General features: G+C 40.8%; 1 protein-coding gene across 5 annotated transcripts; it reads left to right on the top strand.

The window, feature by feature from the left end:
* Nucleotides 1-2,881: 2,881 nt before the first annotated feature.
* On the top strand, nt 2,882-12,608 carry VPS37C (VPS37C subunit of ESCRT-I). 5 transcript variants are annotated; one of them, XM_063289173.1, is made up of 6 exons: nt 2,882-2,896; nt 4,940-4,995; nt 7,554-7,669; nt 7,764-7,935; nt 8,374-8,456; nt 10,352-12,608. In XM_063289173.1, exons 3-6 carry the CDS (start codon nt 7,577-7,579, stop codon nt 11,108-11,110), a joined length of 1,107 nt encoding a protein of 368 aa, XP_063145243.1. In that variant the 5' UTR covers nt 2,882-2,896; nt 4,940-4,995; nt 7,554-7,576; the 3' UTR covers nt 11,111-12,608. The 5 variants fall into 5 exon arrangements, with proteins under 5 accessions (XP_063145243.1, XP_063145240.1, XP_063145241.1 ...); XM_063289170.1 differs by lacking the exon at nt 2,882-2,896 and adding an exon at nt 3,018-3,065 and having other exon boundaries at nt 4,940-5,021; XM_063289171.1 differs by lacking the exon at nt 2,882-2,896 and adding an exon at nt 3,032-3,065.
* The last annotated feature ends 2,895 nt before the right edge of the window (nt 12,609-15,503 follow it).

Below are 15,503 nucleotides of genomic sequence, written 5' to 3'. Positions count from 1 at the left end.
CTTCCCAATTTTGGAGGGCATTTTTGAAGCTGGTGGGGACCAAGCAGGCGTTGTCCACTGCATCGCATCCGGAGACTGACGGATCTACGGAGGCTCTTAATTCAACCCTGGAGCAATTTTTGTGGGCATTTGTCAACTATCAGCAGGACAATTGGGTTGATCTGCTACCTTTTGCTGAGGTGGCTTATAACAACGCCATCCATCAGAGCACGGGGCACACCCCTTTCCGTACTGTGTTTGGCTGGGACTTTGTTCCCGTTCCTGACTTGCCTCAACCCTCCACACAGCCCTGCTCCGCTTCTGATTGGGGTGCTCAACTGGCTGATTCATGGCCAGTGATTCAACAGGCGTTGGCTGATGCCCAATCTGCCTATAAACTGCACGCCGATAAGCGACGAGCCCTTCAACCTGCTTTTAAAGTTGGTGATAAGGTCTACCTTTCCACCAAGTTCATTAAGTCCCCTCAGCCCTCGAGGAAGTTGGCTCCTAAGTTTGTTGGTCCTTTTCCCATTGTGGGAGTTGTGAACCCTGTCACGTTTAAACTGGATTTGCCACACAATCTGAAACGTTTACATCCTGTTTTTCATTGCAGCTTGCTCAAGCCTGTCAACCACTCCGATCATTGGCATCCGCAACCCCCACCTCCAGCTCCGATCATGATTGACGGACAGCAACATTTTGAGGTGAAGGAGGTCCTGGATTCTCGCAGACTTCGTGGCGCCCTGCAATACCTCATTCAGTGGAAACACTTTCCCCACCCTGAGTGGGTGTCTGCCCGTGATGTTCAATCTCCTGTTTTAGTTAGATGCTTTCATCTAGCTTATCCTATGAAACCTGCTCCTTAATATTTTTGGGGGGGCGGTATGTCATGTTCACCATTCCAATGTTACCGTTACATCGTAACGTTTCGCATGTCATTTGGCTGATGTGTGTTTCGTCTGGGAGGGGAGGAGGATTCCATCTCGTGGGATTGTTATATGTTAGCAGCTGGATTGGAATGTGTTGGGTTATCTCCTGTGTTCAAGGTTCCTTTCCCAGGACATCAGCAGAAACGGTTACCAGCACCTAGGGGGGGGGGGGAGTTTGCAACAGCAGGGCGAGGGGAGGGATTATGTTTGAGCCGAGGTTTTTCGTTTGTATTTGGTGCGCTTTTGCTCATTCTCAGCTTTCTCTGCATTTGCATACTATTCTTTAATAAATCAGATATCATTAAGTTCCTGCTTGTGAGTCTGAGTCTATTAGAGTAGGCAATCATTACAATATGGTTGTTTAAGGAACAGCTGTGGTGACTTGTTCACTGTTATGTGAAGACTGCATCTATAAATTATGGAATATTTTAGGTGAGCATGGAATTGAAGATTGGTTGCTGAATGCAGAAAACGCAGTGTATGATAGAAGTAAAGCAAGAGGGAGAATAAATGCTATGTTTAGTGAATGGTCCAAAATTGAGCTAGGAGTAAGTCAAGAATGTGTGATATCCCTTTGGTTGGTTAGTGCATTTATGTATAAATGTATGCTTGTATGGCACTAAGGGACATAAATAGATGTGTACTTTTGTATGGAGATGATGTGGTGTAGTTAGTTGAGAACCTAACTAGGTAGTTTGTATGAAAATTAATGAATCAAAAAGTTAGACATACATAACAAAATTTAGCATAAGTAGAGCAACTTGTGCACCTTGGTAAAAAAAATCCAGTAAAGATGGAAAAATGGTTGGAGAAATTGTAATGATGTGCACATGATGGTAGAAAGGTAGTATATGGTCTCTTGTGAGAAATGAATGTTGGTGGAATGAAGCAAAATGTGACAGAGTGAGCTTCTGCCCACTTCGTTATAAGTTAGATGGAAGTGAGAGTTGGGCATGTCAGGGGAAATGTTGACTGTAGTTGATGCAGTGAGGATGGGATCTTTAAGATGTGTGGTTAAACAAGAGATGGGGGTCAAGAAGAAAAGGGTGCTGTTATGAATGTACTAGACTGAATATGAACATGGGTGATCCAGGGCAGGATCAAAACTGGCAGGATGGTAGATGGAACGTTGCAGTGCAAGCCCCACCCCTTTTGAACATGCATGCGAGATGGAATGCACCTCATAGGTATTGTCCCCTTCTGCAGATTCCACTGGTCAGCAAAATAGAAGTAGTTGGGGTGGTCCGGCTGCATAATGAATGAGTGAGGATCAGACAGCCAAACAAGTATGTGAAGGATACGTGATTGGTTGGAAAGAATGGGAAAACCAAGGGAGCCATGGTTGAATTGGTGAGACTCTCAAGAGGTGAGAAGTTTACAGAACAAAAGGCAATATATGACGGGTATGGACTGGAGGAAGCAAACATGATTTGCAACCATGGACAGGTATGAGGAAGTACTGCATATGATGTTGGCGTAAACTAGCTTTAGCTGTTTCGTTTGGTATCTTATGCCTTTCATTTGTATGAATGATTTCTTACTTTTCTGTATTTTGCATATCGTTGGTTACTTTGAAACGGAACAGCGTGTCGGGTATGGATGTGATATACTAGATGGTGGCAACGAGATGCAGAAAACTAATCCTACAAAAATCCAGATTTTTTAACGCAGATACCCTAATCTTACAGCATAATAACAAACAATGCGATCAGAGCACCATAAAATGCAAGAGGCAGAAGGATTGTCTTTCACAAAACACACATTGGATGCGATACAGATTTTTACATTGCGTTTTAACAGGTTTCTATCTTTAAGACAAGAGCTCCGTGGAACAAAGACCAGTCGCCAAATTGTCCAATTCGACCTCTCATACGTACCAACACACACCTCCCTGCCACGTGATGTGACGCGGCTGACACAATGGCTTCCGAATTGAAAGCGCACCGGTTCATTGGCTCTGCCAGTGGAATGAACCAACTCTTTTCCGGGTGAGAAGGACACTTGAATCAATTCCCACTCCATGTTCATAGATAGTAATCTGAGCGGACCATTGAGCAGACACAACTTCCGGCTTTTTCCCGGAAACACTTCATTGCAGTTCTATTCTTCTCCCCGATCTTCCTCTTTCTCCTCCTCCCCCGCCGCGGCTTTTCACAGGTAAATCATTAGATTTTGTTAGAGAGATAAATCGCTTAACCCTTTCTCGCCCTGTCTCGCGAGAAAAGAGGAAGACCCCCCCCCGCCTTGTCCTCCTCTGTGGAGCGGCGCTGTCAGCGGGTGGGGAGGGACGCCTTCCCTTTCTCCCAGGTGGCCCTGCGCGTGACAGTCCCGCGCGGATCAGCTGGTGGTGGGGCGGTTTGGGGGACGGTGCTTGCCTTCTAACCCCGCGTGCTGGGGGGGCTGCTGGCATTTGCTCCGCTCTGGAAGGCTCCACCCTGAGATGGGGGCCTCACGCTGAGTCAGGGAGACCCTTCTTAGGGGTGTCGGGTTTAAAATAATGTTCCTCAATCTGGGGACCACCAGATGCAAGTCCCACGATTGATCGGACTGACTGGGAATTATGGAAAGTGTAGTAGATTGTTGTAATGCAACATATCGGTACGGCCCAAGGTTGGGGGAAGTGTGTATTATGTCCTAGTACTGAAAGAGTTTCCAGGGTAAATGTTTAGTTCACATTAAAAAGGGCAGGTGATTGTGCTCATTTGAGTATATTAATAAGCTTGGAAGATGTGTGCAGTTAAGTTTTTGTTTTAGCGTGCTGTAATTTGATTGTCACGGGAAGAGAAGAGAAGAGGTAACTGTGATACTACACTATAGATGTTCAGCTTGTGATAAGTTTTGTTGTCATTTATCTCAAGCAGCACCAAATTCATCTGTCCTCTATCCCTGTTGGACACCAGGTGGGCACTTCACATTTGTCAGTGGCATCATTCTGAGGTATATGCTTCATGTATCTTTCAGGGAATAGAGAGCACCTTCCATGGAAATTAAGTTTTTGTAGACAGATGCCATTTTTTCTACCTGTGATTGATAACTAATTCCTCCTTTTTTGCTATTCTCAAGTGTACTGTGAAAGTTATCCCCAGTTTTACAGGTATCAGGATCTTTATGATGACGGACGTATCAGTAGCTAATATTGGCTTGCAGAGGGATTCATCTGTTTAGCAAAAATTGTTGTGGATTAATTTTGCCACTCTCATAGAATGATTTATTATAAAGATGGGTTTTCTGCCTTGGGTAGGTGGTCTGCAAAGACTTTGAACTGAACAAAACACAGTATTGTTAGCTTGATTGAACTGAAGCATGCCAGGATATAAGCATAAATGTCAATTAGGAAATGTAGAAGAATCTGTGCAAGCATGAATAGAGATACTGTATATTTGAAATATAGTTTGCACATGAAATGATTTCATATGCTCCTTTATTCCAATTAGACAACTTCTCCCTGGGGCCAAAGGTGTTGGGAAATAAAAATAGATTGTGCTGTGTTTTTATCATTATATATGAGAGAGATCTCTTTTGATTTAATCATATCATTTTTAATTTCTGTTTTCATTGTTTGTATTTTTATGTTTGGTGGGTGTTCATTTTTATTGTTTTTATGGAATTTTATACCAGGAGTGTTTTATCCGATTTATATTTTACGTAAGGCCCCAAGAGTCTTTTGATTGTAGTGGAATAGCAGTGTGATTAATAATTAAATGTTGTGCAGGAAGATCAGGGGATGTTGCCTAAATGTTTATTCAAGAAGGAACTGAAGGCTTTCTGTCCTGCACATTTTCCTCAAAATATTAATTATATGGTGTGCAAACAAGTTGTCAGAAGCACACTTCCATTTTCAGGTTATATGTAAAGTATCTTACTTGTTATACATAATAAACTTAGAGTAAGAAGCAGTGCTCACTACAGGTAGTAAATCCCAAATATTACTTGTAATTATAATTTCTCCTTAGCCAGAGAATATTTAGAATTCACTTTGGGAATCATGAAGGCAAATGCAAGCTTGACTTTTTTTTTTTTTTTTTTTGCAGATACTGATGCTGACTCTTCGTAGACACATCCATGAGATATTTTGGTTGAACCAAAGGTAGAACAATCAGCAGATAGTAACAGGTTATATATAATTTTTCACAATTGTCTCTTTTATATGTCCTGCTACCCATTAATTCTGTCTGGTTTACAAGAGCTCGAGATACTGGAGTTATAAACTAGAGACCAAACTATATGTGATAGCAGGTGATCCATGATTGTATTTCTTTGCTTTTTAAAAATACAGTGTAGCCATAATAGGGTCTCTGTCTTTCTGTGGTTTAACCCTTCCCTTTCCTCATGCCATTGTCTTATGAAATTCATCCTTCATAACAATGGGTTTGATGGCCAAAATAATGTATATATTCCCTGAAGAGGAAAGTTACATGTTTAGGAATATTATTTATTTACTTATTTATTTGTTAGAGTTATATTCCAGCTCTCTCCAAAGAGCTTAAGTCAGCTCACATAGCTATCTCCTTTCATTTTATCCCCATCCTCTGAAGGATTCTTTCCCTGGTGCCCTGGCAGCATGGTATTCAGTCATGGATCTCCATGATATCATATGTGGCTTGAGGAAAGCTGCTTTAAAAAAAGCCATGGAGACAGAAGAAGAAGCTTCGTTCGCAAAATCTGTTTACATATTGAAAATGTCAAATTGTCTGGTCCTAGTGGGTCACAAAAGACTACTGTGCCCAGGATCAGTCACAATGGGAAACTGCATTGCTTACTTCAGCGTAATTTTTATTGTACAGAGAAGCTGCTTGTGTGATTATTAAACCATGACAAGGTTTGGAAAGATGCTGCAGTGGCACTAAAGGGCCGATACTTACATATCAGTGGGAAAGTAAGAAGAAGCCTGAAAAGTGTGTTCTGATTTCTAATTTCTGTAGAAAAACTAAGAGTGGTTCTCTGTCTTGACTTACCGTGTGCTTTGTCTGTTCTGATGTCGATACTTAATGACTCAAAGGTCTCTCATCTTACCTATTAGGATGCATTTTGGAGCCCTAATTTTCAAAAGCGGGATAAAGATCTATTTAGCTATTTCAAACAGAAAAGAGTTCTTTAATGCCAATAGTTTTCTACATTTGCAATTGTGTAATGATCAGGGAAATACAACAAAAGAAATACTCTGAATTTCCTTTGTCCTAAAATGAGAGCAAGTGATTTAAACAGGATTCTGAACAAGAGAAGATGAATTAAATAGTTCTTCCAAAAAATTACTTTGAAAATGAAGGACATACTGTATATATACAGATATTTATCCTAATCCTTTTGCTAAAGTACTGGTCAGCATAGTATATTTCTGAACAATTTGTTCTCTTATTTCTGCTTTTCCCCCCTTAGATTTGGTTGCTAAGGTTGCAGTGTTAGACTGAGCCACATCCGAAAACCCGCTGCTGCACAGGAGCGTGGCAAATTCTGAAACTGATTCTACTTGTTCGGTTAGCAGGCTAGGGGATTAGGATGGCAAAATTCAAATGGAGGCTCTTGTGCAAAATCCCCTTCCTGTCTTTCAGGCATTACCTTTCCTGTATAGCCACCATTCAATCCATAAAGCTGCATAAACATTGCTGGTTACTTACTGGGTATTCTCCCTGAAACATAATTTGAAGCAGAAGTTATTTAGAATATTTTAGTTTACCTTTATGTCTTTTCATTTCTTCCTGTTACTTAGTTTTTGGAAGGTTTATGTTTTCTTCTTTGACCATCTCTGACCACACAAAGAACGCTATACAGCATTCCCATGTGCTTTAGGCATAAGTGGACTGGTGAGATAATATTTAATTGGGCCTGTCTTGCCTTTGGTGGAGGTTTAAATTGATAGTCAAAGGTGGCTAAGTCATGAATGAAACCAGGCCTGCCATAGTCCTGATTAAAAGCAGGAGGCTGGATCTGATGACCCTGGATGGGAAAGAGAGGGATAACTGAAACTAGATTGTTGCCTTTCCCTGGTGTGAATGCAGACAATGTAAAAAGTATTGCTTAAGTTAGAAGGTGCTAGTATCAGTAGAAGGGGGTGGGCTTGGAGCCTTTGCAGGAATGCAGAATTCAGAGGCATTGGGTCAGATCATAGTAAGGTCACCCCATGATATCAGTTGCTGCATTCTGGCTCTAAAGATCATGCTGTGATTTACAATATTTTCTTTATCATTCCTATGTAACATACCAAAAGTACATAACTTGTAACCTTACTTCATTTGGGGCTCTTCTGCAGTTCTTTGGCACGGAGCCCAAGGATCACTGTACTTTGGGCGTGCCAATAAAGTATACTTCATTGCATCTCTCTCTAGTCGCTTTGGTCCCTCTTTTAAAGTGGGCATTTTGCCCACAATACTTTGTCTGATATAATTCAGCTACATATAAACACCTTAATGGGCAGAATCTTCAGTTATTGGTCTGGCACTTATACGTAAAGTTACACTTCATACTAATATGCAGAAGTGGAGCAAGGGTGGGTGGACAATTATTGTGCTGTCCTATGATATAATTTTTGCCTGTGAATATGGCTTACATAGAGTGACTGGAAAAATGACCAAATTGCCCTGCAACCAAATATGCTTGGAGGATGATACGAAATTACTAATCACCTTCCTTTTTTTCTCAATCCCAAAGGAATTGATGAGCACCCCCAAAAGATGGAGACGTTCAGAGACAAGACTGTAGATGAATTGAAAGAACTGCAGGAAAATGTGGAAGAGATTGAGTGGTTGGCCTTGGAGTCTAATGAGGTGATCATTCATATATGTACCTGAAAGTTATTGAAGAGAGAAACCATGCTTTAAAAGGAGCTACTGTGTCTCTGCCTAACCTTTCATTTCTCAGGTCCAGAATATACAGTTGCAAAGGGAGATGGCTCTGGCCACAAACCGTAGCCTGGCAGAGCAGAACCTGAAGTTCCAGGAGCCCCTGGAAACCGGACGTGCAAACCTCTCGGACAGATACCGGGATCTGCAGCAACTGATGGAGCGGTGCCAGGAGCAGAAGTCAAAGCTGGGTAAATTTTCAGATGGTGTGGGTGGTGGGGAAAGCGGTAGAATAGAATTAGCCAGTAGGCTTTTTCTAGCCATGATTACTTCTGACATTCCTTCTTGGTCTTGGGACATGGAGTGGCTATAGGGTACAGTTGGCACCTCCTCTTCAGGACATATTGGTTGGTGCCACCCGGTGGTCAGACATTATGGTGTCGGTGACCATCTTGTTCATCAAAAGCTCTGCACTTGGAACAGATTTTTGGTCACCTTCCCTTCTTCCTCCTTGATTATGGCTTCTGATTCCATGACATGACAGTAGCTCTTAAAGTAACAGGATCCTTGTTTTAGAAGCTGGCAGCTTTCATATATGTGTGCAGAACCAGGTGCTGTTGCTTGCATTGAAATGAAGAAGAAAAGTGCATTTTGGTGTAATTTTTAGGTGCCCATTTTTTTCGTCTTAGAGCAATTCTCAACAGCAACACAGCCGGATACCCTGTTAAATCTTCTGAAGGTGGAAGGGCAGAAAATTGAAGAAGAGTCTGAGGTTAGTCTGTGATTTAAACTCAAGAGGGAATTATTTATTTTAACAGTTTTAATGGTAGAAATTGAACTTTAAGAGCCAGCTCCAGCTGAGCGTTCCCACATTTAGAGCACAAATACCTGTGATCTTTATATGGCCCTACAACACATCCTTCATTTACCCCTGAAATTTGTATCAGTTACATCTGAAAACCCCACCAGACTAGCAGTCAAAAACATGGAGTTTACTTCTCCCTCCCCCTCCTTCTCCCCCCTCCTCCTCCTCCTCCTCGTTTATCCCAGATATTTTACTTGCAATAAATAAATCATCATTTTTCCATCAGCTTTTGATCCTTCACTACTGTATATGGATAGCATCTGACCATTTCTCAAGTAGACTCAGTGATACATCAAAAGGAAGTGTTTAAAAGTCTGTTAGTGTCATCTCAACTATTTTGAAGATTGTGTCACCTAAGCAAAGTTTGCTGGAAAGGCTTATTGAGGTTAAGCATGAACAGTGTACAAAATAAAATATAGTAAGAAACAGGTTCTCTGCATTATTTAGGAATGAAAGGCATTTAACCAGAATTTGCATCATTTGCCTCACATCCTTCATGCCTTTAACTTAGTTCTGGTCTCATGCTTCTTCCTTTTCCTTTCTCCATTTGTCTCTAACTGTGAACAAGAATAAGCATTTGTTCTTCCTTGCGTTATCTTACCACTTGCAGGGAATTTTGAATAGCCTCTGATTTGGATAAGGAAGCCTCATTGTAAGGAATTAGAATATAGGTAGTCCTCAGGTTATGATGGTAATTGGGACTGGAATTTCTGTCACTAAGTGATGGATCGTAAAGTGTGACTCACATGACCACATAATTTAATGATGGCAATCCCTGTTGCTGTTGTTAAGCAAGGTATGTGGGTTGTTAAGCAAGGACCTCCTCGCACCTTCCTGCTGGCTTCCAACAAGCAAAGTCCTTTGAAGCCCTACATGGCATGGGTCTCGGTTATCTGAGGGACCGTCTCATCCCCATTACATTGACCCGTCCCACCCGATCATGCAGAGAGGGCATGTTACGGATCCCGTCTGTAAGAGAAGTCCATCTGGTGGGGTCCAGGAGGTGGGCCTTTTCAGTAGCTTCCACCCCTTGGAACATTCTGCCCCCAGAGGTGAGGCAAGCCCCCTTGCTCCTGACCTTCCGAGAGAACCTGAAGACCTGGCTCTGCTACCTGGTTTGGGGTGGAGAAGGGAGTAGCTCTGCTTGGGGATGGCTGATGCCTTAGAGTGCTCCCCACATACATACAAACTGAATTAGACCTTTTACTGTCATCTGGGTTTTGTTTTTATTTTTTATTTTTTATTTTTTATATTTATATTTATATTTTATATACTATTTATTGTTGTTGTTTTTAACTTGTTAGCTTTATTGTAAACCGCTCAGAGTCCCTCTTCTGGGAGTAGAGGGGCGGTGGCAAAATTTGAAAAATAAATAAATAATAAATAAAGTCAGTGGGGAAGCTGGCAGGAAGTTGCAAGTCCCAGGTGTTTCTCAAGCAGGCTGGCAGGCAGCTAAAGTGGCTGCTGCTGGGTGGGGGAGACTTATCCAAGCAACTTGGTGACCTTCCCTGCTGGCTTCCCCATTGACTTTGCTTGCAGGGAGCTGGCAAGGAAGGTCACAAATGGCGATCATCTGACCGTGAGACACTGCAACTGTCGTAAGTGTGAGCCAGTTGCCAAGTGCCCAGATCGCCATCATGTGGCTGAAGGGATGCTGGGATGGCCTGAACTTTGTGGACCGGTCATAAGTACCACTTGTCCAGCACTGTCATAACTTTGAGTGGTCGTTAACCGAGGACTACCTGTACATTGTCTCTATTGCAGATGGAAGCATTGTTTTAATTATTATTTTTTCATTCCAGATGATGGCTGAAAAGTTCCTGGGGGGGGAGGTGCCTTTGGAGACATTTCTTGAGCAATTTTCCACCATGAGGAAATTAACTCATCTACGGCGAGTAAAAGTGGAGAAACTTCAGGAAGTGCTGCAAAAATCTCAGTCCTTGCCAGAGCCAGCAGACAGCAATGAATTTAACCACCAGTCTCCTTCCCACATATCTTCTGGACCTATAAATCAGCAGCCACAGAAAAGTTCAGCTGGGGAACCACCCTTTCCTTTACCTTATAGTCTATCACCTTGTATTCCAGCTGGCCCTTCAGCTCATGGAGCTCTCCAGCCAGGTCCATTTGCAGGAACACCAGTTACAGTGGGACATGTTGCCTCCTCTCAACCAAGTGTCCAGCCCCCATTTCCTTATAAACCACCCTCAGGTCCTGGATACCCATCTGTCCCTTCAAGTAATTCAGTACCCCAGCTTCAGACAGGTGACCTATCTTCACCATCCAGGTACTGTTGGTCTCCATCCAGAACACCATCTTCTGGGCAAGGATATCCACAGCCTTCTCTCAGGGCTCCATCTGTAGCACCAGGATTCCCTCAGCCTATGCAGCCTCCCTATTTTCCATCAGGAGGAAGGCCACCATGCCCTTATCCCACTCAGCCTCCAGTGACTAGCTTCCCTGTTCCCTCCCAGCCTCCATATCCCACAGGTCCAGATCTATCCTTTGGGTATTTACCAACACCACCTCTTCCCCCTCGGGGCAATACTTGGTCCGGATACTAGACCAGCTTTCCAGACAGTATTCTTTTACAAAATTATTTCTTGCTAGCTAATGAGTCCTGAGATGAAAATTGAGGAGGATCATCCTGAGGGACATATTTACGTAAGCATTACACTGATGGAATAAATGATGGAATAATATTGTTAAGAGCTGCAAAGGAAGGCCACTATTTGATGGTTCTGTTTGTAAGTATGATGATGGTAGGCAGCCTCTAATGGAAGCAGTACTGGCCAAGCATTTGATTCAAGCCATAGTATAAAATACCCATGAAGACCCAGAGCTCTTTCTTGATATATCATGGCACTTTGCTTGCTAAGCTGTTTAAGGCAGACTTAACTGCCAACAACCTGGATCTGGTCCTCTCTCTCTCTCTCTGTGCGTGCGTGCGTGTGTGCGTGTGTGTAGTTTTCTAATTTAGTATGTTAGAATATATAAAAAGTTCTATATACCTATGTTCTTACGCAGCATCTTTGATGGAGAAATCAGTTAAGCCTTTCTGATGTAAAACATGCTCTCTAAAGAAGAGGTCTATAGTTACTCTTCGCATAAGGAAGTACTTCCTTGACAGTAATGATGTTTGCTAACTCCACAAAGAAAGGAATAGTCTTTACCTGCTCCTAGCTACAGCAGATTACTGATCAATTGCTGCCGGATATTGGAGAACCCGTGTCAATCTAAGGGAGCATGTTTCTTCCTAAGACTGTGCGCTAACAGCACTGGATGAGGCCAGCACCAAAAATGGGTGGGGCCAGAACTATTTTGTTCTGTCATTCTCAGCGTCCATCCATTTTACAACTTGTGGGGAGAGTTAGCTTCCAACAGAGTCCCCAAGGTGTTCCCCCATCCCACACTATAATTAGGTTTTTTGAAAAACTGCCATTGCCTAGATTCTCCTCTTTCTTCCGTAACAACTAACTTGCACTTTCTTGATTTCATACCATGAAGCAGGCCTTACCATGACTTCTTCAGTCCATAGTCTACCCTTTGAACAATTACTCTTGATTTTGTTTTGATGTGAGGAATCTGTGATCTTGGCACTGCTTGGCAGTCGAATAGCATTATTGACTTAGAGAAAGCCAAATCACTATGCATTTTTATACTGGGGAATAATGAATGAAATAATGTCCTGCTTTCATCACTGAGTGTAACAACCTTCTCAGGAATTTGGATTTGTAGCTTCCAACATATCCAGATCTTTTTCTTTAATAATCTCTTAATTTAACAGAGAATGTAAGAAGCAGAGGCATTTTCCTCCTTTTTGTTCATTGTTCCACTTCCTTTGGTTGACAGGAAGACACACTGGCTATCAATTGATAGAATACAGATATTTAATGGAAAAGGAAATAGTTTTGCTAAGCACTTTATCCTCTTGCTTGTCTGTAATTTATTTTTTAAAAATAATTAATAGATTTGACTAAGTTGAATGGCTTTCAGATTTGATGGAAGCAATTCCATATATGTAATTGATTATGGTAATAAAATTCGATGAACTGCATAGAATTGTGTGGTTATGACTCTTGGAAATGAGGCTATAGCTAATTTATACTTGAAATTTTGGAACATGTTCTCTTTGACTTATATCAATAATGCTCTTCATTATTCATCTCACATATTCATAACTCTTTTGTACTATCTGACCTTTATTTTTAACTATAGTTTACTTAAGGATAAATTGTTGTGGCTCTGTCATCCCCATGGGCCAATAAATTTAACCCATCTCAGTTTCTTTTAACATTGAGGCACCTCTATTCTCTACATTTTAATTTCCATGATTCATTTCCTCCTCCTCTATTATTCTGTTATTGTCTTCCCATTCTCTTTATATCCTTCTGTTCCAGTATAATTAAATTACTGCCCAGCCAATAATTTAATTATTTAGCTTCTGCTTTTCCCCATTTTGACCCGATGTGTGATAACTTCATACCTACTGTATATCCATCACATTACTCTCTTTCTAGCTAAGCAACTTTATGTAAAGTGCAGAAAGCAGTAAGAAATAGACAAAGGAATTAAAGACAGGAGATAGAAAAAGAAAAGGAAGCAGCTGTAATTTACATGAACACCATTCATTAGACTTCCCCACATTGTTGTATCCTTGGCAACCATCTTTGCTTCCACTGTTCCCATTCATCACTTCATATGTAGCTTTTTGTTTTTTAAACTTCTCACACCTCTTTATTTGGACCATCAGTTCTAATCAATCATAACCTCCTCTCCAGCCTTTCATTTTTCCCTCATATATTTATTTTGAGATTTGATTCTCATTCTCTCCATAAATAACCAAATCACTCAAATAACCGAATCAGTTTCATACTATTCACTTTTCTACTCAGTCCACATTCATTCAGTACCCTTCACTGTTGAGCATGTGTCTTCTTTTACTGCATATACTTACTAAGTACTGTACCCCATTCCAGCTGCATCCAAGTTTTTATGTTTCTCCTAACATATCCACTTCTCACTTCTGTATAACAAAGTGGGCAGAAGCACATTGCTATACATAACCATTCATTCCCCACAGCAGAACACTTGGGGGCCTGTGCAATCTTTCCACCAGCATTTGTCCTAACATTTCTCCATTTCCCCATATTTAGTAAGCATGCCACCAAAGTACACAAATTTGTTTGCTCTAGTTTTCCTCCATTTATATATAGCTTGCAACATTCACTCCATTTTCTCTGTCAAACACAATCACCTTAATCTTTGATATATTACTTTTCAGAACCATGCGTCTTGTTGCATCTTATAGGCTGTCTAACGTTGACTGCAAATTGTTCAGGTGTTTAGTCAACAATATAACATAGACTACATACAGAAAATGATTCACCAACCAATTCACTTCTTAATGTCACCACAAGCATTTTTTATGCATTTATCTATAAACACATTAAGCAGTCAAGGGGATATCACACATCCTCCCCAATGCTAGGCTCTTATCATAATTTGTGACCTCCAAGGAACTTGAAGTTTTCACTTAACTAGGAATGCATGAAGATTCTGTCACTTCAACCCATGCTAACTTAATTGGTATGATTCCAAGTTTAATGTTTTCTTCCCTAATAAAAGATGTGTGTTCTTAACCAAATAATTGGTTGATCAAACCACCACAGAAGGTTTTGCAATATCATACTCAAATTCTAAAAGTCTGGGAATAGTGTATCTTGTCACTCAGTAATTTGAAGGCTAGAATTTGTACCCTAGTAAATCTGCAGTGATCATAAAATATGTGAGCCCTACATCACCTATGAAGGGCATTTTTAATTATTATGAAATACTTTATAGAATGCATCATAAATATGGCACTATGTCAATTTGTTATATACTCTATATGTGCTTGTATAATTTTTCCTCTTTATGTGGGGGGTGGGGGGGTAAATTCAGTGAAGTCCAAGTTGTAACTTGCAGAATTTAAAAGTGATTGTCTATGTTGTCTGTCTCTAATATCTGTCTCTATTTCTCTTAGATTTTTTCCTATATTTTGTTGTGTTTCTTTATTTTTCTAAAGGAGCTAGGATTGCAGAAATAATTTCATTATACTTCCAGAGAAGGCTAAGTTATTTTTCATCAGAGACCCATTACTACTTAAGGAGAGTACCATATCACACCTTAGTTATATCATGGTTTAGATTACTGCAATGCACTTTATATGGGTCTACCTTTGAAAAATGCCTGGAAGGCTCAGTTGCTGTAAAATGCAGCAGCAAGGCGCTAACTGGTACATGACACTTGAAATGTAATGTTCCTGTTGGAAGACTGCCCTATTTGCCCATTGTTTTTCAGACACAAAGTATTGGATTTAACAACGAAAGCTTAGAAGTCAAATATCTAAGGGACAATTATCTTAGCATGAGCCTATCCAGGTAGCAAACTTGGCAGAAGAGGCTTGCTTAGATGGCCTCTTAGATTAGCTCTTGTGTCACTCCCGACCTTTGTTTGGGATGCACTCTCTTGGAAGTTATGCTCAATCCATACCTTCCAATTTAACCAGGGATTTTTACTTTGAATTACATTAATCTTTATTATGATGGTTTTATGGAAATTTAAGTATTTTTATTATTGTTAGCCACATTAAGAGAGCTATGGGCAGAAATAAAAATATATTTTCCTACTAAAGCTGATAATAATTTATTATTATTTAATTGATTTAGGTACCACCTGACTTCCCAAACTACTCTGCGTGGCTTACAATATAGCAGAACAAGATAAAAAATAACACAGTACAAGATAAGTAGCCAGATCTTCCATCTTGTTTATTTAACAACACTAATCTACAAAATGCATTTCACAAAGGACTTCCATCCACTCCAATCCAAGGCCTGGGAGAACAGCCAGATCTTGAAAGCCTTCTGGAATGCCAGTGGAGTAGATCCACACGGGTTTTGGGGAGGAACTCAT

Source organism: Candoia aspera, chromosome 1, assembly GCF_035149785.1.
Source record: "Candoia aspera isolate rCanAsp1 chromosome 1, rCanAsp1.hap2, whole genome shotgun sequence".
NCBI lineage: Eukaryota > Metazoa > Chordata > Lepidosauria > Squamata > Boidae > Candoia > Candoia aspera.
Note: the sequence above shows the minus strand (reverse complement) of the source record. Positions and strands in the feature narration are given on the sequence as shown.

Bases quoted from the DNA above. Each gene is read 5' to 3' on its own strand.
- VPS37C (XM_063289173.1), top strand. From the start codon at position 7,577: ATGGAGACGTTCAGAGACAAGACTGTAGATGAATTGAAAGAACTGCAG. The intron at 7,936-8,373 runs GTAAATTTTCAG...TTTTCGTCTTAG, and splicing joins GGAGCAGAAGTCAAAGCTGG to AGCAATTCTCAACAGCAACA. The intron at 8,457-10,351 runs GTTAGTCTGTGA...TTTTCATTCCAG, and splicing joins AAATTGAAGAAGAGTCTGAG to ATGATGGCTGAAAAGTTCCT.